The sequence below is a fragment of the Xenopus laevis genome, chromosome 8L (genome assembly GCF_017654675.1).
Source record: "Xenopus laevis strain J_2021 chromosome 8L, Xenopus_laevis_v10.1, whole genome shotgun sequence".
Taxonomy (NCBI): domain Eukaryota; kingdom Metazoa; phylum Chordata; class Amphibia; order Anura; family Pipidae; genus Xenopus; species Xenopus laevis.
In genome coordinates, this window is record NC_054385.1 from 74225867 (window position 1) to 74252074 (window position 26208).

Sequence of the window (26208 nt, forward strand, 5' to 3'; positions counted from 1 at the left end):
ACTGGGGCAATTTTTACTGACCAGGAACAGTGGTCTTTCTCATGAAGCACCATGCCGGCAGTTTTGTAGTATATATTTTTTTGGGATGAACTTGCGCATTTGTGTTTTTCTAATGTTCCTTCTGTATGTATCAGCCAACAAACCCCGAAGAAACTGGAAATTGGGCTATTCTACAAAGATGGTGCATGATCCTTAGGAGGGTAAGATCCCTTGACCTGTGTAATTTTTACAAAACAGGAACACTGGTCCTTAGAAAGAGGGAAAGGGATTAACACATTGGCTCCCCCCCCCGTGTAATAAAATTTCCTTGCCCTGTAATTCTAAACCGTACAGTAACATCCTTGACCATGCTGTGCTTCCTACTTCATGGCAACAATTTCCAGGCCCTTTCCAGTTTCAGCATCATAATGTCCCCCACTGTTGAAGTCCCTATAATCCTATGGAGTTTCTGAATCTTGCTCCCAAAACCCATGCAGATTAACATAATTTAATCTCTGCTCGTGTTTTGTTTTGTCTACTGTTCCCAAAAATTACACCATTATCTCTGATTTCTGCACACACTTCTAACCTGCATTCAAACCCTCTGATTCTAACACACTCTTGTGTTTTAAAGTTTTATTATATTGTAACAACAACAATATGTTACCCCAAGAGTTGGAAAACTAAAGCTGCAAAATCTGACCTGTTCAAATAACGTCTTCCTTTAGTACTTTCTAAGTGCCATAAGGGACAAACCTATGATGGGTGCTTCTTTAAAGGGAAGGTCACCATTAATTCATTTTTCGTATGTTATAGATCAGTGATCCCAAACCAGCACCTTGTGAGCAACAAGTTGCTCCCCAACTCTTTGGATGTTGCTCTCCATGGCCTCAAAGCAGGTGCTTATTTTTGAATTTCAGGCTTGAAAGCAAGTTTTGGTTACATAAAAACCAGATGTACTGCCAAACAGAGACTCTTGTAGACTGCCAGTCCACATAGGGGCTACCAATAGCCAATCACAACCCTTATTGGCACCCCTAGGAACATTTTTCATGCTTGTGTTGCTCCCCAAATCTTTTTTACATCTAAATGTTGCTCACGTGTGAAAAAGGTTGGGGACCCCTGTTATAGATGAACCTAATCTAAACAATTTTTTAGTTGGTGTTTATTATCTATTTTGTAAAGTATTTGAAAGTAAAATATTAGCCTTTCTTTCTGCCTGTTTGCAATTAAAAATGCTCTCTAGCAGTTAGCTTTCTGGTTTCATGCGTTTAGCTGCAGGGGAGTAGACACAAAGAATTCTTTTCAATGTGGCTGTACTCGCAGGTAAAATGCCGCATGCTGTGTCCCAACCTGGGTTCGGCGCTTACATGCGTCTGTGTGAGCACAGCCACATTGAAAGGAATTCAGTGCGTCTACTGCTGCGCTCCCCTGTGGCTGAACGCATGAAACCAGAACGCAGGGGAGCGCAGGTAAAAAACGCTCATCTGTAAGAGCCCTAAAGGTTTTGTTTTATTGTTTCTGTTCTGGCCCTCTACTAGCATCTTCCTTTCTGACTTGCAAGCTGCTGCCTGATTGCTGGGCTAAATAAACTTTGGCAATGATTTCAATTGAAGTACCAAGCCTAAGAGTTGCAGAACAAAATATGTGAAATGTAAAATAAAATCTTAGAAATAAAGGTTAATTGCAGATTGTATAACAAAACTACTGTCTATGTCATACTAAAAGTTAAAAATAAGGTGAATATTCAGGGTAGTTCTCTATAGCTAAAAGGTGTATCTCTCACTTGTGTATCTGTGCAATTTAAGAGCAAAAATAGAATGTCCTAACTGCTTTGACAACACTTTTGTACTTTCTTATAGACGTTGCATTGCCTACAAGGGTAATAATAGCCCTTCTAGGACAGGGTAAAATGTTATTGAATTTTGATTTCCAGGATGGCGGGTAATGTATTTTTTTTTAATTAAAAGGGGTTCAGAAGGTTGTGTTTCCTTGTATTAAAACATCAGTGATCTACAGACTGAAATTGTTTGCCAACTTATTTGAGACAAACGATCACAGCTGCTAGCCAGTAGCAGGCTAAATGTCTGTTCCCTATTACGTAATTTATAGCATTTGTAAGGTACAGTCAGACTGTTTGAGGTAAATACTGTATGTAATATAAACCCATCTCTATGATTTTAATTGTACTTCAAGACGCATTGTCCCATGATCTGTATGTATACCTAACAAATCAACAAAAAGAAACCTTTCAGCCTTGTTCAAACATCTCTAGCAATGGAAAGGAAAACACTAAAGCAGTGGATATTATCCTTTTCTTTCTTTTATTAATTCAATAGGCAGACATTGCACAACCCCATTATACAGAACACAATAGGGCTCATTTAAAGGCAAAGTGCTAAAATTAATGCAAAATCAAGTACAAATTGATGCTATTCACAAAAGGCTTTCATACACACTTTCTCATTAGCAAAGTTTGACAAATGGCAATGTGTAATTTTAGCCTTTTCTGATAACTTGTGCACAGTTATATACATGGAGGCAAGGGAATCCTGGATTTATCATCAGCCTGGTCCTGGCAGTAATTCTGTAATTGACTTATGCCAATTGAATTAAGTGCCAATGCCATTGTTGATACCATGTGCTACAATGGACACCAAATACAGTATGAAAATGGTGTGCCACATCTTGCATGTTATTTGCCATAATGGACATGCGCATATTTGTCCAAAGGCCATGGACATATGCCAAAGAGCAAATAAATGTGCTACAAAGGAAATGTTCAGCTGTGAGATAATTGTAATATTGGAAACATCCTGTAAAATGGCCCATGCACAGGGCTTCCACATAATCACATATTATGTTAGAGTGTGTAGGCCTGGAGTCTGAACTTCTGGACCACACAAAAGCTAGGCACATGGGGCAATTTGTACATTTTGTCGCCCAAGCAGTTTTAATTTTGGAGGGTGAGAAAATTCTAGAAATTGCTCCCACCTTCATTTCAATAGAGACGGTCAGCACCTATTGGTGCACTTGTGTGTCAGACAGTTATCATATCGCAGTGCTAGTGGCTAATGCCAGCACTTTGTTGCAAACTCACCAAGCTGGAAACCTCTTGGGTGGCAAAATGTACACAATCTCCCCATGCGCCATTACCCTTAGGGTCTAAACCCTGTATTTGCCTTCACACTCCGTGTTCAGCATATAACCTTAGACCTTAGAAAATCATTCTTCACTTTTCTTCTGTGGTGCAAGAAAAATTATAGAAGTCTTATCCTGTTTACCTGAATTTCTGTGCACCATAAGTGCATGATATCTGCCTTTATATGAGCTATGCCAGTTCCAGGGATTGTTTCAGTGTAGAGTGCATTACTTTTTCCCTCGTGCAAATGAGTTACTCACCTGACAGTACACCAAAGTTTTAAAAAGAAACTATAGGGAGAGCATGAAAGTAACAATAGAGAGGATTATTTTCACTGGAAATATGAGGCAAAAGGTATAGGTTGTCAGGAGGAATAGGGGAGAGTAATAGAAAGCAGGGGGAACATGAGCTAATGATAAGACGGACAATATATTTCATCTTTGCATTAAATAAAAGCAAGACATGCAGTGCAGAAAAAAGTGTTCTGTATTGGGAGTGGGATAGTGAAACAATACATGGGGTTATCTTAAGAGAATAATGGTATTTGTAGCTTTGAATGAAAGGGTTAACACACTGCAGTGACTCTATGTCCCCTTTCTCTTGTTACCTAATGATGTTTGAACTGGGATGAAAGGATGCAGAGCTGGCCAGGCGTGCAGTGTCTAATGGCTGGATCAAATAACACTGGTAACAGGGAATAAAAGCATGAAATGAATACATATATTAAATATTTACTTTTTCTGCTATATCTATGTTCTCTCTTGTGTTGGACAAGCATCAGCCAATTTCTAGAGGCTAACATCAGCATTCTTAAAATAATTAACTTGTTTGCATATTCACAAAGATACACGCTGGAAGACATTTTCACCATTTGTTCGAGGCCTTCACAAGTAATTGTCCACATGTAAAGACCATGTGGTCAGCGGTGAGTCAATCCCCACTGCAGGAAAATAAAATACTTATAGAAATTATGCATATCTTTGTGCTGTTGTTTGCAATGAGAGTCCATGAGAGAGTACAAGGAACTGGAGGGAAGTCTCATTGGTCCCTTGATTCTCAAACTTTTTCCTGGTACTGATGATAAATTCTGGCAATCCAGCGTTGGATCAGGTTGTGTGTTCACTGAGTTCATGCACACAATCTGTCTGAATTTATTGTCCAAAATACCGGTGTGTGGGGTTATGTCTTTCTTTGGATACAATTGAGATTGTATGTTTTTGATATACATTATTTTTCACGTAAAGAATATTCTAACACATATTCTTGCAGGTTTGTCAGCAATCTGTTCGCTATGGGACAGATTAGAGATGGAGAAATTGATTCATGCATAGTGGATGGCTTGAGTTAATCTCACCTTCCACTTGCATGTGTGCATGGAGAGGGGTAAATGCAGGTGATTCTGCCCTGTTTGCATGACGTGCAATTATCATGCAAAGACTTTGTGTTGAGTGCATAGTGTTTGACTCTCTTTTTTCCTGTCTCTCTCCCTTTCTCTGTTTCCTGTTCTTACCCCACCTGCAATCCTCTTATGCTTCCTTAGATGCTAATGATATTCCAGGTGAGTAGCTTACCAACACAGTTAGATTTTCCCAGTGTTTCAAACTATTCAGTGTACTTACATTATAGAGAGAGAGATAGAGAGAATAATAAATACCTGAAGAATATGTTTTATTTAAAATATGGGGATATGTCGTAACCGGTTTTCTGATACATATAGAATATATTATAAAATCTTTGTGCTGAAAGTTGTTTTGTAGTTCAAGTAGAATATAGATAATACAGTACTAGCCTCAACAATAATATCATCATAGAAAATATTATAGCAACAACTTAAACATTTGTAATATATAAATATAAATATAAATATATATATATATATATATATATATATATATATATATATATATATATATATAAATAGATATATATATATATATATATATATATAATAGATATGTAGAGATCATTGCCCCTCCAAGACAAATACTTGAAAGTGTTGTATCAACTGACATCTGCATCCCTGTTATAAAACAGAGTTCAAGTGCTGTTGATGGACCAGTATTAGTAGTGAACATCACATTAAGATCCCATTGAACTGCTTAGCCTATTTCCATACATTTTATGTATCCTCTTCTGATAAACAGCTTTTCTGCATGATTTGGAAAGCTGGAGTGATAACAGATATGACGCCATACTTCTAGATTAAGTATGTCACCACAATCCCTGTTTAGGGTATTGTACAGCCAGTGTGATAATTATGTGTCTTATTCTCCCTACCCTGTTGTCTCCATCTGTTTTTTTCTCTCTTCTCTATTTCACCCTTTACTATACCCTTCTTCCTCTTGTTTCTATTTCCCCTTTCCTTCCTTTTTAAAGGTCTGGCCCACTTGATGATTGATGACCAAGGTATGGATCTCTCCAAATCTGGGTGCACTTCCTGTTCCATCTCCATTCTATGTCCCTCTCCCCTTTTGTTTTATATGGTATACTGTCAGGTACCAAGTCTGGGTGTAGCGGAGGTATGCTCATTATGCATACTTGACTGAGGACATCCTCTATTACCTATTTTTTATGTATTAATATAATACACATTGAAAACTTTATCCCTTTAAGTTCTCTTCGGTGCCCCCTTTACCTTGGGTCCAAATTAATATGCAGAATTTGCATTCAGAATGTGCACTGGTACAATATACTTCTTACTGCTACAGAGTTTAGAAGGAAGTGTATAATCGAACAATCTCCTATTTACATCAGTGGGAATCATCCATATGGAATCACTTACTCTCAAGACACCCTGCTTTTCTGCATGCCCTGCATGTAGAGTTTCCAATGCAGAGTGTCCCATGTGCATCTTGTGTGTAGTGTGCTGTGATTTGTGTCCTGTGTCCTTTGATCTGTGTGCTGTGCTCATGTCCTATATCATGGTGCTTTAATATGTTTTCAATTTGTTGAAAGCATGTCATAAAAAGCTCAATCCCTGATTTTGGTATCTTTTTCTCTATAACACATTTTTTCTGCTCTCCGGGACTGTCAATGCTGTTGCACCTTACAGGGAGAAGCAAAGGTAGAGAGCTTGTTTACTTCTATGAATAAAAATAGTGGATTTTCTGTCCACACCAACCATGTGTACTGTGTACTGCATATTGTCATATTGTTCTAGACCATTCATTGTTTCATGTTGTCAGTTCACTATGAATTACCCTATTTAATTGCCTCTAGTCAGATTTAGCTACTGTATTTGCTATATTTCAATTTTACAATTTATTTCATACTTCAAACTGTAGATAACTGCAACATATTCAGAGGCATGTTTTATCAATGAATACATTTCTATGTCAGTTTTTCTATATGAATTGGGATAGTTTGGAGGAGGGAGATGTTGATCAATGGAAGAAATTATATGGTGGGTATGTAGAGGAAAATGTGAGTTTTACAAGGCTTGTATACATAAATTGTAAATATAAATTCAGGGGATAATGTGAAAAATAGGGGGGATCGTAAGAGGATATTCTCTAAAGAAAGTTACTTTTCTATAGAGAAATAGTAATGGTTGCAGAAGGCATTTTAGGGAAGATTTTCTATTAAGCAATAGAAGAGGTTACGAATGGGGTAATTGGAGAATCTGCACAAATGATTACATTATTATAGAAAGGGTGTACATGAAGAATTGTATACTTAAAGTGAGCTGTAGGGTAATATATATATATATATATATATATATATATATATATATATGTGTGTGTGTGTGTGTGTGTGTGCGTATGTATGAATAAAGAGAGAGAGAGAGAGAGCTGGGACCTATTACATTTTTAGTTCATTGATCAGGTTTTAAAGTAAAATAATATCATTTCTTAGCTGGTTTATAAGCTTTCATGCACTTGACTTTGTCTGGAGTGTCTGAAGTTTTCAGTCATGCATGTTTGTGCAGTTAATAGCTTTGACCAAAAGCAATACTGTCTTCCTTCAATAACTGGATTCTACTAACTGAGGACTGTTCCTATCTAGGTGTTTATAATATAAGGAACAGCAATCCTGCATGAAGGTCATTGGTACCATTCAGTAATATATCAGTGAATTCTCCTCGGTAAGAAGCAGGTGTGCACAATGTGTGCTCTGTGGCAACTCCCAATAACGCCCTCAGGCTGCTGAACACTTACGCTTCAAAATCAGCACAATATTTGTAGGAGGAAAATTTACATAAGGACATGACTGCAGCAATTTGTTTGCAAATGAGGCTTCTGTGGAGAACCAAAAACCACATGGGGGGCCAGAGTCCCTAGTCACAAGTGCAATTAACCCATCCAGTTCCAGCACAAGGAGCTGGTTCAGCATGATATTTGCAAAATATGCTAACTGAAGATATTACATTTGATAGGTTCTATTTGTTTCACAAATGTAAGTAAGAAGGAAAGCAACATGGTCTTAAATATTTGCTTTTACTGATTGCAAGGTGGAATTTTTCAGGCACTGACTCAGATCTAATTCCCACTTAACAAAAACAAATGTGTAAATCAAGAAAGCTTTCACTCCTAGTCGTGTTATGCAGAATTGTTTTTTTTTTTGTTTATGGATCCTCATCTGATATAATTATTTTTTTAATACTGCATATATATTTAACTCGTTTGCAACATATATGCCTGTTTGTGCATAGAATGTATGTAGAGTATTTTGCTGTGTACAATTCTTTCTACCCTTTTTTGGCAAAACATTCACATCATCAAAAGGGGGTTAATGTCTTTGGAAAATTTACTGTTTTTGTACCTTGGTACAGATTATTAAAGCACGGTATTAGATTAAGATTGTATAAGGGAAAATACTTTTTAGGGACAGTATTTTATTTGGTACACAGTAGTATCCATTACCCTCAAGAGTTTAAATAACAACTAGAATACAATGAGGACCTATGGAAAGGAACTGGCTTATTTTTACTACAGATTTGTAAATTCAGTCAGTTTTTAACCCAAATGTTATGATAATTTGTGCATACATGTGACTGGCTAAGGAAATGGCTACACCAGAATACCAGGATGAAGGTGCAGGCTTTTCAGTTTGGAGCATCATTGCAGCAAACCATCGATATACTCTTGATATTAACATTGTTAGCCCTGTTTTAACCCATACATCACTTTATACCACACACAGTAACTTGTTTTTATTGGCACAAAAATACAATGTACTTGGGTATGACAGTGCCTGTTGTTATAAGACCCTACTTTTCTGCAAAATATATTTTTTTATCTCAAGCCACAGATTAGCAGTGTGAGTAATACAACTGGGATTATTTAGGCTCCTACCACTATAATGGTAACTGTATAAACTAACAAACGGGTTGTATTTTGTTAATGTTTTATACAGGATTTTTTTCTGAAAGATGTCCCAAAACTTTGCCATACCTTCCAACTGTCCCGGTTTTCGCGGAACAGTCCCAATTTTGATGACTTAGCCAGCAGTCCCAGATTGTCACTGAAATGCCCCAACTTTCTCTTTCCTGCACTGAACAGCCAGAAAAAAATACAACGTTTCTTAAGTTTAATTGGCTTTTGGCAGAGAGCCCAGAATATTTGTCAGGTGCACTGGTATACTTTTGTAACAATTTTAGATAAACAAAGAAGCAATTGTAACAAATTAAGATAAGCAGGTCTCTTGGGAAATCTGACTTGCAGCTTAAAGGGCAATTCACCTTCATTAGCAAAACTGTAATAACACATAGAAACCACAGACATGTGTTCAAACTTTCATGACCTGCCAAATTTTGTAAAATGAACATGGTGTGAGCACAAAAATGGATGTGGTCAAAAATATTTTTGTCCCTCTTTCTATTTCCAAAATGTTGTGAGGTATGCTGCGCTAATTCAATTGTTTAACCTTCAGACCAACAATCAAAGATAATCTGATTATTGGATATAATGTGGATATATATATTAGGATCAGGTTTATCAGGAGCCAATTAACCTGCCTGTATTTATACAGTAAAACATGTCTCCTTGCAGAAAGTGCCAAGGTGGGAATCATACTCAGGACCCCAGTGCTGTAAGGCAGAAGTGATACCTAAATTAGCCACCTTGCTTAATCTTCATATATATTTTATATTACAAAAATGGAACACTGAACAATATTATATGAGATATATATATATATATATACTGTGTATATATATATATATATATATATATATATATATATATATATTCAGTTGTCCTGTACCCTTTCTCACGCACATGCCATAATTATAAGCCACTTACTATTACCCTCATCCTACTGTTTGTATATGAGTGTGCATCAGGAACAAACAACCACACATTTTCAAGAAAGCAAAGTAGTAGAGCATTACATTACATGTATATGGGTCCAGATTAATTCTCTTAATCAATTATACCAACTAATAATTCCTCTGAGGCTCTTTCAACCCCAATTACTAGTGCAGAGCCACTTTGTTCTGAATTTGGTGACAGAAAACCAACACACCCTTGCATTGCCATACCTATTTCTGAAATTGGTCAAGTTGAATGCACACTAGATGACACACTTGGCGCCTCTTTACAGAACCCTGTAACTTCCCCTTGTTGCAGTAAAGAGATGTTTATTGCAAAAATCCTTTCCAAGGCAGTGTTAGATTTTTGATTGTCAGGAGAGTCAGTTCTTCCATAAAATTAAGTTGAATAACATGTCTGACCGTGACTGTATGCATCCAAGCGAGAGGGAACATACTTTATTTAAGTTTCATTCACTCCATCACTTTTTTGCATACTTCTTCAGGATTGCCAGAAATCAGATGTAGCCCGAGTATTTCATTTTAATTATTAGGTCAAAAGAAAGTACAATCCAAACTTGACAGATTTGACTGATAAGTTTTTATAACTGCTGAAAATTTAAATAATAGATGCAATTTTACTTATATGCATTTATTGAAAGCGAGATGGTGGCTTGTCTGTGAAGATGCACTTGTAAAGGTATTGGACCTGTTATCCAGAATGCGTAGGACCTGGGGTTTTCTGGATAATAGATTTTTCTGTAATTTGGATCTTCATACCTTAAGTCTAATAGAAAATCATGTAACTATTAAATAAACCCAATAGGCTGTTTTTGCTTTCAATAAGGATTCATTAAATCTCAGTTAAGATCAAGTACAAGGTACTGTTTTATTATTAAATGGAAAAAGGAAATCATTTTAAAAAATTTGGATTTTTTAGATAAAATGGAGTCTATGGGAGACTGCCTTTCCGTAAGTCTGAGCTTTCTGGATAACTGATTCCATATCTGTACTAAAATATGATGTTGGCGCAGCATGTTGCTGCAAAGATTCAACAAAAACTTAATGGAAGTGAAAAGTTTCTATTAGCCAACAATGATTCATTTGCAGTAATTGGATGAAAAGATGTATTGCACCATGCACCTTTATTTTGGTCAATATTCCATGACTAGATATTTGGCACAAATCTTACTAGTAATGCATTTCTGTGTGTTTACATGGAGTTATTTGACCTACAATATACAGTAGTTATATGGGAAATAAGGAATGCCAAGCAAATTCCCCTTTACAGTAGCTGGGCAGCAAGAATGTAAAAACAAGTTCTGTGGACACTGCATAAAATATGTTGTGTTCCCAAAGCATTTGAGGGGTCTAGGAGAAACCATTGGATAGAATAACTGGATAAATACTTGAGTTCTTTCCTGGGCTGCTTATTTTAAATTTGTTTATTAAAGAATTTCTGGTTAGTAATGAGCATTTTAGGATGCTGGTGATAGTAAAATATGAGGTCAAGTAAAATGAGACATAGATGCTTGCATAAAACTTTAGATTTTAAACTTTAGGTTTGCCATAGTGATGTGCGGGTCAAGAAATTCTCGACCCCCTACCCGACCCTAGCCCGCCCCCCTCCCAATCCGCATCTGGTCTGGCCCACTATTGCCCCCTATTTTTAGACCTGTGCCCGACCTGCCCAGCAGTGATGTCACAAAAGGGGCGGGGCGAGCTCGAGTCTATAAATTTAGGTGCCGGTAGCCAAAACTGCTAGGTTGTGGGCGGGGAGAGCAGGAGAAGAGCTTGACCCGAAGATTTGGTGCAGGAGTCGGCCCACACATCATTAGTTTGCCACTGTTTTTACCTTAAAGGAACAGTAAGAACAAAAAATGTTGTCCTGCCATGGTGTGTTTCAGAAACACTGCTTATGTAAATATACAATGTCATGTAGTCAGGAAGGCAGCCATTCAAACTATAATAGGGCTAAATGGCACATGTTAAATAGCAGATACACTGAGTAAAATACAATGGGTTTAGTTCTTACACTGGGAAGGGTCCAAATGTCAATTATGGCTTCTGTCAATACAACAAACCCTCTCACATATAAGACAAGATGGTGAGAAATAGTTTATTTGCAGGTTCTAGATCAGAAGATACAAGCTTTAAATGTAAAAAATATATATATTTTCACCTTGACATTACTTGTTCTTTAATATCTTTCTCTGCTACCTATTACGACATTAAGTGGCAATATGCAACTGTGTTGCCTCTGATAGAATGGGAAGTTTTAATATTTTCATGCCAATGGTAGAATCATCCTTTGCTGTCTCTAAAACACACTTCATTTGAAGTGGCTTCAACGTACATAGCATTACATGCAGTTAAATGCCTCCCAGCAGTGAAAGAGTTAAGTGCTCCCCAGTGGGTTGGGCAGGTGCATTGACATGAAAGCTAATACAGTGAACGAATCCCGTGTAAAAACAATCAGAGGCAAACGCACATCCCAGATGGCTGCTTGGCCTGTGACCTCCTTTTAATAAGCTACTCAGGGCTAATTATTGCTCCCTTTCAGGCAGGGTAATTTACTCCTGCTTTCTTATTTTAAAGACGCAGCTCTCAGCCATTTTTCTCCCAGTCCTTTCCGATACTGTGCGCCAGACTGTGCTGTCACAGAAGGTCATTTAATTTGACACCAATAATGATGCAAAACAGCCAGAGAGAAACAGGGGGGTAAAGACAGGACGTAAAAATATTTGTCATAGCGTTAGAAAAGCTATGGTCTGATTCAGAGCTGCAGAATGCTCGTGAAAATTGCGTTTGCTGACTCATTATGCTAGTAGTAGCCTAAATATCCATTTATTTCTTATGCATGCATCATACAATAGGAGAATAATATATTTTTAAATTCTAGACACACTCTAGCATGACTCCTAGCATTATTTTAGTAATTACATTTAGAATAAAATGTATTATAAATGTATAAATATTTTTTAAAAAATCTATCATCTATCTATTTATCTATCATCATTTCATTCTGTTTGTCTCTGTCTCTCTCTCTCTCTGTCTGTCTCTGTCTCTGTCTCTGTCTCTCTCTCTCTCTCTCTCTCTCTCTCTCTCTATATATTTAATTTCAATTGTATAGGCTGACACCTTAGATAGCTTTAAAGGAGAACTAAAGCCTGTTTTGTGCTTCTGTACCAGCCCAAGGCAACCACAGCCCTTTAGCAGTAAAGATCTGTGTCTCCAAAGATGCCCCAGTAGCTCCCCATCTTCTTTTCTGCTGATTCATTGCACATACTCTGTGCTAATGTCAGTTACTGAGCTTAGGGACTGACTCAAAATATACAATACTCATAGAATAAAAATATAACAATATATGGCTGAATAATAATTAATACTGATAATTACTACAGGGCAGCTCAGAAACCAGTGCAACTAGCATCAGACTTTAATAATCAGCCTTGTAGCATCAGCTTATATTATAGGTCAACTTCATTTTCTGATTGTAAATTTGCGAAACCCTTAAGCTTAGCTTCTCAACAGCTGCTCAGAGCCCACTGAGCATGTGAGTGTCGCTGACACTTTCCAAGATGGTGACCCCCTGCGACATGTTTGAAGTCCTGGATCATTGCTGCTATAGAGAGGCTGAAACTTTCTGCTGGTGCAATAAGTTCGGTATATAAAATATGGTATTTTTAACGGTATTCATTTTTAGGACTTAGTTCTCCTTTAAGAAGGGGTTGGATGTCTTTTTAGCAAGTGAGGGAATACAGGGTTATGGAAGATAGCTCATAGTACAAGTTGATCCAGGGACTGGTCCGATTGCCATTTTGGAGTCAGGAAGGATCTTTTCCCTCTCTGAAGCAAATTGGAGAGGCTTCAGATTGGTCTTATTTGACTTCCTGTGGCTCAACTAGTAGTTAGGCAGATTAAAATAGAGTTACAAGGTTGAACTTGATGGATGTGTGTCTTTATTCAACCTAACTTAAGCTGGCCATAGATGCAAAGATCCGATCGTACGAATCATCATACGATCAGACTTCCCCATCTCCCGACCTGCCACTAACCCTTCCGATCAAGTAAAGTACAAAAGAACAGATCAGCCGATGTTCTGCCCCTGACAGCAATCGTATGAAAGTTATGTCCGACCAAAGCTAGTGACAGTCTCCCTCTGAAAAACGTACGATCAGCAATACAGGCAGAGATATTACCCGCAGCCGACAGAAATCTTTTAACCTGTCCGATCGACCAAATGACTGTTCTCCGCTGGACGAAAAATGTCAGGCCTCTCTACACACGGTCCAAAAATCGCACAAATACTCGATTCGTACGATCTGATCTTTGCGTCTATGGCCAGCTTTACTATGTTTCTATGTTACAGGTTAAGTGATGATCAGCCTTAGATGCAGGATCTCATGCTAGAGATCCTGGTTTGATTCCAGAGGCAAGTCCTTGTGCCCCTGGACAAGTCACTTAAGGGGTGGTTTACCTTTAAGTCAACTTTTAGAATATTATAGAATAGCTAATTCTAAGCAATATTTCTTCATTATTTCTTCAATCATTTATTTATTTTAACATTTGTCTTTTTCTTATGACTCCAGCTTTCAAATGAATGTCACTGACCCCAATCTAAAAAACAAATGCTCTGTAAGGCTACATATGTATTGTTATTGCTACTTTTTATTACTCATCTTTCTATTCAGCCCCTCTCCTATTCAACTTCAAGTCTCTTATTCAAATCAATGCATGGCTGCTATGGTAATTTGGACCCTAGCAACCAGATTGCTAAAATTGCAAACTGGAGAGCTGCTGAATAAAAAGCTAAATTACTCAAAAACCACAAATAATAAAACAGGAAAACCAATTGCAAATTGTCTCAGAATGTCACTCTCTACATCATACTTACGCAGGCGTCAAGTCGTATGCAACGGAAATAAGGTAAGCAATAGCAATGTCAGATGTTGTCGCAGTGTTCATACGACACCACTGTCTGATGCAGATGCTGCATGCTGCGTCTGTATCCGACAGTTGTGTCGTGTTGGATGAACGCTGCGACAACATCCGACATTGGTATTTCTTACCTTATTTCCGTCGCATACTACTTAACGGCTGTGTAGTTCAACTCTTAAATAATAACTCTTACTGAAGTCTGTTTTATTGGTTATGGCATTTTGGCTTCCTTAACAACTTAGTAACCTCACACATTGTGTTACATGGTCAGAGATGTCCATAACAACAGATGGGATGGGAACATGTAATAACAGATGCCAAATGCTCCATTTCTACTTTTCATTGCAGCTATTCAAAATTATTATTTAATGCAGATTGATATGGTGAGAGTTACTAGACCTGTAGTAAGCTCTGTGCATGTCATTTTGTTTTTTTCATTATTCTCACATATCTTTGTTGTAAGCAATAATGTTATTGAAATTTGTTGAAGATGTGCAGACAAGGTTCGTTGGGTTTATTTGCTATTTTTCAGTGCTGGGGGTTGCAGGAAGGTGCAGTTTATTAATGATGTAGCCATTTCTACCACTACATTGTCACACATTGGTGATGTTATTATTAGATAAGCTTATGAATACCCAGTTAGAACCATGCAGGTCATAACATGATTAAAGAAAGTTGTTATAAGTTTTTTGATCCACAAATATATATACCAACAGCTAAGACCTGCATGGTTCTAACTGGGTATATCTGACTGGTGTGTTTGAACATTTTGAGCTAAATGTATGCACAGTAAACATTTAATTCTACGGCAGCTAAAGCAGTGACAGGTGTTTCTCTGCCTGCAAAAAACACTGTCAGAGCAAAAGCCTGGTTTTCCACCATGCGCCCAAGAGAAATACAGGGCCTTGCACCTTGTATGATCAGGAGCAAAATCAAAGTGAGAATTTTGTTGTAGTCCTGCTTTAAAGAATGTGCATAGAATTAGGTCTCTCGTTTTCTGCCCCATGTCATATGGGAGATAAATGACCCCTGACTGTTATCTCCGTGATTTATTCTTCAATCTTTCCTTTCTCTGGGACTCTTTTTTTTAAACTTCTCTCTCATTTGTATTTTGCTGCGTCCCTGTCCACCCCCTCCCTCTTTCTCTGTCTCTCCATTCCATTTATCTTCCATTTCTCTCTCCTTATCTCTTGCTTCCAGTCTGCTGGTTATTTAATGGATTTTTAACTCTTTGTTTCACAGCAGATAAGGCTCTCCCCCTCCCTTACATGATTGTTTCTTATTGAGCTGCACTCCCAAGGATAAGAAGACATTTTATGACATTACTCTGCCACATTTAACCGCGTGAACTATGTAGTTGCTGTGTAAAAAATTTGTGTATTAGTATATTGTACATGTCTGAAATCTTCATTGGCCTACACAGGTTTATATCTGTTTCATGCATTTTGTTCTAGTGGGTCATAAAACCCAGTTCAAGCTTTGTGACAAAAACTATTTTACTTGAATACAAATCCTCATCTCTTGCAGTGCTGCAACCCTGTGCCACTCTTATCTGTCTCTGTTATGGGGGAGACATATGTGTCAGTCACAGAGTATCTGCAACAAGTAATTGTAACACAAATGTTAAACATATGATCTGTGCAGAGATGGTTAGGGAAGGTATATTGTGTGTGTAACATATATAACCAGCTGCAGAAAAAAAGTTACTTTCAAACTGTGATGACATTAGTTTAGATGTATTGGCATCACTTCAAAGGGTCACTTTATTTTCAGTTTGTCACCAAATAAAGTGTGGAATAATGGTCAAACGCAGATCTCTGCTGCAATCTTTAAGGGGCACATTTACTAAGGGTCAAAGTGAATTTTCGAATTTAAAGGGATACAGTCATGGGAAAAAATTTTTTTTCCAAAATGAATCAGTTAATAGTGCTGCTCCAGCAGAATTCTGCACTGAAATCCATTTCTCAAAAGAGCAAACAGATTTTTTTATATTCAGTTTTGAAATCTGACATGGGGCTAGACATATTGTCAATTTCCCAGCTGCCCCTGGTCATGTGACTTGTGCTCTGATAAACTTCAATCACTCTTTACTGCTGTACTGCAAGTTGGAGTGATATCACCCCCCTCCCTTTTCCCCCCCCAGCAGCCAAACAAAAGAACAATGGGAAGGTAACCAGATAGCAGCTCCCTAACACAAGATAACAGCTACCTGGTAGATCTAAGAACAACACTCAATAGTAAAAACCCATGTCCCACTGAGACACATTCAGTTACATTGAGATGGAAAAACAGCAGCCTGCCAGAAAGCATTTCTCTCCTAAAGTGCTGGCACAAGTCACATGACATGGGGCAGCTGGGAAATTGACAAAATGTCTAGCGCCATGTTAGATTTCAAAATTGAATATAAAAAAAAGCTCTTTTGAGAAATGGATTTCAGTGAAGAAGTCTGCTGGAGCAGCACTATTAACTGGTTCATTTTGAAAAAAAAAATTTTTCCGAAGACAGTATCACTTTAAAAACTAATTTTTGGGTACTTCGACCATCGAATAGGCCTAAATTTGACTTCAACTCAAAGTAAAAAAGTTCATCTTCAAAAATCGAAGTACTGTCTCATTAAAAAAGTTTGACTTCGACACTTCGCCACCTTAAACCTGCCGAATTGCTATGTTAGCCTATGGGGACCTCCTAGAACCTATAGCCAACATTTGGCTAAGTTTTTAGAAGTAGAAGTAAAATCGTTCGATCAATCAATTAAATCGTTCGAATAGTTTGATTCGAAGGATTTCATCGTATGATCGAACGATTTTACTTCGACTGAATATGGCCAAATTCGATAAAAAAAAACCTTCCACTTCGATGTCGAATATCGAAAGTAATACAATTTGATGGTCGAATTTAGACGTTTTTTACAATTCGAAATTCGGCCCTTGATAAATCTGCCCCTAAGTGTTTATTAGCTTCGAGCTTAGTCTTTTTCAAATACTTTTCAAACGAGCCATTTAAGCACAAAATCACACCCCCAACATTGTGTGATTGGTTATGGCCACTGCTGGGAGGGTCCTTTTTGTAACCTGGCCACATAAAAACCACTGTGTACTGCCAAGTGCCAAAATCCTGAAATTACATTAGAATTGGTAAAAGTTTTGTGTCAGTGCATCACTTATGAGCAGATTTATCAAATATCGAGGTGAATTTACAAATGAAAAAAAAAAAAATCGAATTTCGAGCTATTTCTCTGTACTTCGACTAGGGAAAAGTTCAAATCCGATTCAAATTTGAAAAAAATTAAAAAATTAGAATATCGAAATTTATCATGTACTGTCTCTTTTAAAATTCGACTACGACCATTCCCCATCTAAAACCTGCCGAATTGCTGTTTTAGCCTATGGGGGACCTCCTAGAACCTATTTGGAGTCAATTGGTGGACTATGAAAAATCTTAAGTTTTTCTTGAGGAAAATCGAATTCGATCGAATTCACTATCAATTAGATGCGAACGATTCGAATTTGGCCGAATATGGACCTATTCTTCAGCTTAGGAGATGTTGCACATCTCATTAAATACCCAATATGTAAATCCTTCCCAGGTATTTGTGAACTTTGTCCTTCATCCTGCCAATTTCTAGTGTGAAAATGATCACATTCATCCTTTAGATATTTTGTCCCAGTGTACAAATATATCATGTGTTAAAGTAATAGGAAAACATGAGCTAAAATGTAGCAAATGTTTGAGTTACATATTCTGCAGGAATCAAAGGAAATTTGTATTTATCACAGCAAAATGCTGATGTACCTTCAAAGTGGCCAAAAATGCACCCGTTCACGAAAATGCACAAAACAAAAACTTTCCTTCAGTATTTCTTGTACTATTTACAGCATCCACTTTTACAATGATTGCCTTGCTTTCATGCGAATATAGAATATAAAAAAACAAGTTTCATTCCTATAAAAAAAAAATTTTTCTCCACATGATGGAGCAAGTACGACTAGCATATATGTTTGTAATATCTGAAAACTGTTCTTGCATATGAAATAGAAAGCTCGAAAACATCAACTGAATAGCTTCAGTATTATTACCAGTGGGTGGGAAATGCATAGATCAAAGGGAAAAAGTATATAGCTGCCTTTACAGTTAATAGAATTTTTTTTTGCCAATAGCATACTTTCTCATGATTACACAATACTGTTCTTTTGTGTTATGGCAAATGTTAAATTAATGTTCTTCTATATAGTGTGTGTGTATATCTATATATATATATATATATATATATATATATATATATATATATATATATATATATTATATATATAGTCAAATACAAGTGTCCTCTGCACTCAACCCATTATCAATATATTTAAGACAGCGACATTTTGTGCATACTGCTACTAAAAAATGCCTTACCCTTTAAACAAAACAGGGATTGTTTGTCCATATATTGCAATATATTTAAGCTGGCCAACTACGTCAAAGTCATCCCATATCTGGCCAGTCCTATGCTCAATTTTCATCTGATTCATTAAGAATTCTATGGTTTAATTATACATTTTATAAAAGGGACGAATACGTTTTACCTGCAACTTACTAGCTGCTTTCAAAGTAAAACTCCCAAACTTGGCTGCCCTTTTATTAGACACCAGTGGGATCACCTGACTATAGTTGGAGAGGGTGGGAGCTACAACATGGAGCTGGTCACTGCTCTTGTAGAACTATAACAAACAAGGGAAAGTTGTGCTCACCACTAGTTTTTAAAAATCATTAGGCGGGGGTGCAATGAGGGTGTGACCACAAAATACATATAGTCAAATACAAGAGTCCTCTGCACTCAACCCATTATCAATATATTTAAGACAGCGACATTTTGTGCATACTACTACTAAAAAATGCCTTACCCGTTAAACAAAACAGGGATTGTTTGTCCATATATTGCAATATATTTAAGCTGGCCAACTACGTCAAAGTCATCCCATATCTGGCCAGTCCTATGCTCAATTTTCATCTGATTCATTAAGAATTCTATGGTTTAATTATACATTTTATAAAAGGGACGAATACGTTTTACCTGCAACTTACTAGCTGCTTTCAAAGTAAAACTATATATATATAGTGACTGAAGTACCCCCTCTTGTAAAATATATCATGGAACTCCTGTATTTTTTTTTTTTTTTACTCCTCCATGCAAAATTTATCCAACGTCCATTTTACATCCAGGATCTCAATAGGATTTAGATCCTCAATTTCTTCAGAGATTCCTTGTATTTATTGGGATATTTACGGTCATTAAACTTTGATCTTGCACTAATCTTCTTAACAATATAGGTTTCTTCCTGGCCTACCTCCCATGCAAATCTAATTTGTGCATCCTCTTGATAAAAACACCATAACACGATGATTGTTTCCCATTAACTAATTAAAATACAGTGTATTGACTGGGCTAGTCAGTATCTGGTTTCAGAAAACCCTATTTAAAATCAATTGTTAAATATTTGATTCGTTGTTAAATATTTTAAAATGCAGTACTTGGCAACCCAAACTGGGCATAATTTAGGCTGTTGTCTTCAAATATGAACCTTTAGGGCAGAGACACATGCTCAGATTCGGGGAGATTAGTCACCCGGCGACAAATCTCCTCTTCTTTGGGGCGACTAATCTCCGGAAATGCCTGTCCTTGCCTTCCTTCCGACTAAAATGTTACCGGCGGGATGGCACTCGGAGCGCTTCATTTTCCGAAGTCACCTGAAGTTTCCTCATGAGACAACTTCGGACGACTTCGGAAAATGAAGTGATCAGAGAGCCATCCCGCCGGCGATTAACATTCTAGCAAGCGGAAAGGCAGGGGAGGCAGTTCGGAGAGATTAGGTCACTAACCGACGGGGAGATTTGTCGAAAATGGCTCTCCATTTCAAACAATTGCAATCACTGGCGGTATTCTCAACTTATCGCTAAATAGCCTGAAGTTGCCTCTGGAGAAAACCAGGTGATTTAGCGATATGTTGGGCATGCCATCAGCTAGTTTATTTATTTGCAATGCAGAGGCATTTTCGGGAGCAGTTTCTTATAAAAAATCACAGATGGCAAATCTCCCCGTTGTGCACTGCCCTTATATCCCAAAAATATCTATTCAACAACTTAGATGCTTTTTGGTTTTAGTCTGATTAGGGCTCTATCAGTCTGGGGTTTGTGTATTTTTCCTGTGTTGGGTAGGTTAAATGTCCAGGTTTTCTTGTATAGTTCTTTTGACCCAGAGTCAATTGGCTTTTGATTTAACTGATCATGGCTCAGGAATTGCATTTAAAAACTGGGACTTCACGATTCCCTTAATACAACCTAGTTGCCTCCTACAATAGACAATGTTAATTCAAAGTATGCCCACAATTAACTGTAAACCAACTATGGGGTTGCAAAGCTGATTCCACACTTAATCTGGTTCCAATGAGGAAAAGCTTAAGAAAGATTGCCATATTGTGTGTATTTGTGGTTGTGCTCTTGTATTAGGTGAATTAGATTGTCATCTAAGCTAGTGCAATGAATGATGGGTATGATTAAACATTCTCTGTAAAGCACTGCATAATGTTAATGCCACAGTGTGTGTTGTCTTAGGCAAAAGAAAACACTGGTAGAAAAATCCAAGGCTACCAATGAAGCCCTGTCTGTGTACTAACTGACATGAGAAACATTTTTTTCTTCTCCAAAATTAATCAGTTAATAGTGCTGCTCCAGCAGAATTCTGCACTGAAATCCATTTCTCAAAAGAGCAAACAGATTTTTTTATATTCAATTTTGAAATCTGACATGGGGCTAGACATATTGTCAATTTCCCAGCTGCCCCAAGTCATGTGACTTGTGCTCTGATAAACTTCAATCACTCTTTACTGCTGTACTGCAATTTGGAGTGATATCACCCCCTCCCTTCCCCCCCCCCAGCAGCCTAACAACAGAACAATCAGAAGGTAACCTGATAGCAGCTCCCTAACACAAGATAACAGCTGCCTGGTAGATCTAACAACACTCAATAGTAAAAACCCATGTCCCACTGAGACACATTCAGTTACATTGAGAAGGAAAAACAGCAGCCTGCCAGAAAGCATCTCTCTGCCTAAAGTGCCGGCACAAGTCAAATGACCAGGGGCAGCTGGGAAATTGACAAAATATCCTTTATGTCAGTTACAGCATAAATGGGATAGCATCAGTTGGGGTCTGCATTTTCTATTCTGCCAGGAAAATGCATATTCTGACATGTCTAATATGTCTAATAGGGTATTTAAATAAAGGATGGTAACTTTCTGCAATTGTGCATAAGGAAGTCACTTTCAAGTATGAATTTCAACTACAACTAGCCAACATGGTAATAGCTGATCAGCATATCTGTACATCCAGAACAAAAAGTATACGTTCTTTGTACATACAGGGGGATTCTGCAGTTAGATTAATTTCAATATTACAAGACCATTGGCCTAACTCTATGTATTACAGATGGAATGGATTTGAGGGAAGGTAAATGTGAAGCTTTTGACATTACTGCTCATGATGCTGTACAAGGCAATGCTTGGTTTACTTGTTGCTATTAAAGTAGGGGTGGGGTTGCTTCTGTTGCTCACTATGCAGCATCTATGACCAGCTGCCTATGTTTTCATAACCGTGTGTATAGTCTCAAATAGGAGAACTGCCAGTGTTCATTTCTGAGGCCTGCACGTCTAGGACAATCACAAGGTCCTTTCTGACACCAGTTGTGATTGATGTCCCAGAAAAGTGTCCAAGCGATGTGATATGGGCAGCATGTTACAGGCAATTAGAATCCAGACAGGTTCCTTGTGACACAAGGGAGAGGTGCCAGACTAATCATTTAACCTCTTCATTACCATCTGTTATTAACACACTGGTGTGAGCTGAAGTGAATCATTGGACTTTTTCTGCATTACGGTAGTTAGGGGACAGATTCTCAGTTTATTAAACACTGGCAGAAACAACCTCCGTGGCACAGTTGAATGCAGCAGGGAGGGGATTCTTTTGTAACTTCATTTTGCACTTTTTCTGTTTGGTTTTCGTTTCAATTAGCATATTAGAGGTTAAAGCTTCCTTTTCTTGTTAGTTTTCTTTGACCTGAGATAGTGAGCGGTTGAAGGGACAATGTTATCTCTGTTCTCTGCAACCACAGTCATAGTGCTGGTGGTCCTCATGCACTCCTGTGCACAAAGATAAGCAGCTATTCAAACCCATATCAATATGCATGGACCTTATTAACATATAATGAGTCTGCCTGTGATGCTAATGATTTATTTGCAAATGTATTTTTCCTTAAAGGGAAAGTGCCACTGAGAAACCAAGGTCTCTTCAACACAGTATTGCTACCAGAGAAAAAGTGTGCTTTAACAAGAATATGAATCATTAGTACAGTTCATACAGTATGTACACAATGAAAGGAAACTTAAGGGAGAGAATGGTGTAGGTGACATTATGGAACTGTTGGACTGGTTTATAAATGTTTAGGGAAGCTAATACTGTCCAAAAAGACAGCTCTTATAAACAAAACTCTTTGCATTATCACAATATGTTGTGTTTGCTTTTTTCAATTTTGTGCAGCCATATAATTGGTATTCTTTACAAGTGCGAAGGTGGCAAGCAGAAAGACAAGAAGACACAGTCTTAATTAGGAATGACTTATAAGTAGAATAATAAAATAGACAAAGATACGTAAACTTTCAGGGGTGAAAGTTGATCTTTTGGATAACTAGTGGTTAGGCAGGTTATATATATATAGACATAAAAGGTTGAACTGGATGGACATTTGTCTTTTTTTTCCAACCAAACTTACTATATATACAGTAAAGTTTAAATTCTATGAGATATATCCTTTGGTTCTTAGCTGTCGTTCAGTTCTTTATTTCTGTTACTCATACCATAAGCATTATAAAGTAATTAAAGTATATGTATAGAATGTCAAATGTGAAAGGGAAAATTGTTTTTGCTTTACATTTCTGGTACTGTCTCTTGATATGCTTTGTGACCCATACACAGGGGTGATTGTTGTGCATTATATAGGCAAATGCAATCTGCAGCCCTATAGTTATTGATAAACCCCTTTACTTTAAAGGGATTTTAAGAGTTGTAGTATAACATTAGATTCAAATCTACAGGCTTAAGCATATGTAAGTCAAAAGATGATCATCAACGTCAAGGATAGGCAGCTCAGTAATACTGCCTCTGTTTTGCACTGGTATCTCCCATCCTGCTTGCTGTTATCATAGATGTGTCGTAGTGAATTAGGTGAGCAGCTGCGACAATGGTAGTCTCAGTGCTGCAGGCAGCAAGGAGCTGCTCCCTACTTTGTTAGCTGTGGCAGAGAAACCAACAAGCAGTATCAGAGAATGAGGCCATACAGTGTTGTGCTGAAAGAAAATAATAGCCTGAGGTATTGATGTTGTATCTGGAACGTCAGGGAGCATTTGTGTTGGATTAAGCATAGTGTCCTTCCCTATTGAGCTGGCGATACAGAGCTCACACTGCAGATGGTCAGTATCTCTCAGCTTACACTGTGCCCTACAGTGGCACGCAGTTTTCTGCTAATGCCTCGGTCTCCTGTTCAAATGCTACTGCCCTACATACTTTTTTCTAACAACTTCTACCATTTATAGAGGCACACATGTTGTGCTACTAACAATAATGCCCTCCACAGTGGAATACATTTTGCTACCAATATTTCTTCTTACGACACATACTTTCCCACTAACATCTAGAATTACCATTCTTTACACTGGCACACACATATTGCAAAACTAGCACTGCTTACAATGAAACTGGCACAGATATTGTGTAACACATGACAGCCCCTAACACTGGCATTCATGTTGTGTACAGTGTCTAGCACTAGTCACAGTGACTGTAAGCAAGGAAGTTGTTGTTGGCTGTGGGTACTGGTTTTTGTTTTCTTCAGTATCTGGAGTAAAGTGGCCTGTAGCTGCTCAAGTTAAAAGTACAGAGTTGCTGTCCATGGTGCTGGGCTGCTGACCTCCTCAGTCTCATCTCTTTCACTCCTGACCTGACACCATACCCCTTTCACTTACACATCCAGATACTGTTCAGTTACTCAAGACTTATCCTAACATAAATATCCTGCTGCAATCATAACTATCCCTCAGTATGCTATAATAATTTCTTCCTACTCTGAGAAATTGAAAATGAATGATCTAGACCTTAAAAGCTTTTGTGAGGTACTATATATACTGCATTAAATATTTCCAAGGGCACACAGTGTTTTGGGTTAAAGAGAGAATACTATGAAAATAAATTATACATGTGTCACTAATTAGACATTTGCATACATTCTAAAACAATATATTAAAAATATGTTAACCCTTTTATAGATAGTGCTGATCTCTTCTGACACATTGCTGTTGGGGTTTTTGTCAGATTTTCTTAAAGAAAGCACAAGTTATGATGCTTTAGCTGTTGGATGAGCTAAAATCATATTTTGGCCAGATCAGTACAACAAGCAAGGTTCAGGTATATGACCTGTTATCCAGAATGCTCGGGACCTGGGGTTTTCCAGATTATGGATCTTTCCGTAATTTGGATTTTCCTACCATAAATCTACTAGAAAATAATGTAAACATGAAATAAACCCAATAGGATTGTTTTGCTTCCAATAAGGATTAATTATATATTCGTTTGGAGCAAGTACAATGTACTGTTTTATTATTACAGAGTAAAAGGAAAACATTTTTAAAAAAATGTAGATTATTTTAATAAAGCAGTGTCTATGGTAGACAGCCTTTCCTTAATTCAGAGCTTTCTGGATAATGGGTTTTCAAATACCTGTAGTAGTCTCCAAAATTGACAGAACCCCAGACTGTGTCTTAGACATAGCCCCTGCAGCAGTATGTCACATGGGATCAATGCTACTGCCAAGCAAGGTAGAGGAATATATTGGAAAAAGTTACATATTACATTTAGAAAAACTCTTGAACCCACACCAGAATTTTACATTAATAACATTTAAATGTTATTTTCATTATAGTTCCAGTTTAAGATTGTTATAATCTGGGGTTTTATTGCTTTGCACCCACTAGTTCTTATGTACAGTGGTTGGCAGACTCTTTTCTATTTTCAGTATTTTATGGCAGTGCTAGCTTCCCAGATTACCTCAGCACTAATATTATGATCGGGATTTATTTAACTGGCAGCAATTATTACTTTTATGTTCAGGGTTTGAGTGAATTACTTATACTAACAAAGTCTGACAAACTGGTTGCTATATACAGAAGTCGTGATTTTTATATATAGCTGTTCTGACACACAGAGCCTCCCTGTAATCATACTCAGTGTATATATACAGGCCATCACCTACAATGCCGACACACTCTTTAACTCTTTAATGTCCCCCCTCCCTTTTCCTCTCAAATCCTGTGTAATCCTAAATCAAATCCCATCCCTCCTTCTGAAAATCGGATCCCACTGACTGCTTATCCACAGTGCTTTGGGTTATTACATTTTACAGATGACTTTTTGATGTAAGATTAACTATTTGAAACCTTGGAATACCATCTGGCATTGGTAATGGTGGATAAGAAAAATATTTTTCTGTTAAAAAATAATTCCTCAATCTCAGTAGGAGGTTTTCAGCTTGGGTATTATATGGAAGGAGGTGACTACTTTGTAGGAAATGTCTGTAACCCTAACATCGCCAGTCCAGATAGGCCTTTATCTTGTTCCAAGCATTCCATTCTGATTAGAAGAATACAGAAACGTTTTACTCTTGATGAAGGTAGCAGAGTTTCTTTTAAAATTAAAACAGGCTTTTGTTACAACAACCTGGCATCTGGCATCATAATGAATATATGTCAGGATACTATAAAACAGATACAACTGTAAAGAATACAGACATTGGATACTCAAGAAGTAG

General features: G+C 37.4%; 1 protein-coding gene across 21 annotated transcripts in view; it reads left to right on the forward strand.

Moving 5' to 3' along the window:
• Positions 1-26208, forward strand: part of nrxn3.L (neurexin 3 L homeolog) — a 273346-nt gene that overhangs the window by 19748 nt on the left and 227390 nt on the right. For all 21 annotated transcript variants that reach the window (XM_041572988.1, XM_041572989.1, XM_041572991.1 and 18 more), the window contains exons 3-5: positions 4662-4679; positions 5498-5527; positions 6174-6185. In XM_041572988.1, coding sequence (XP_041428922.1) covers positions 4662-4679; positions 5498-5527; positions 6174-6185 — 60 coding nt within the window. The remainder of the gene's footprint in view (positions 1-4661; positions 4680-5497; positions 5528-6173; positions 6186-26208) is intronic.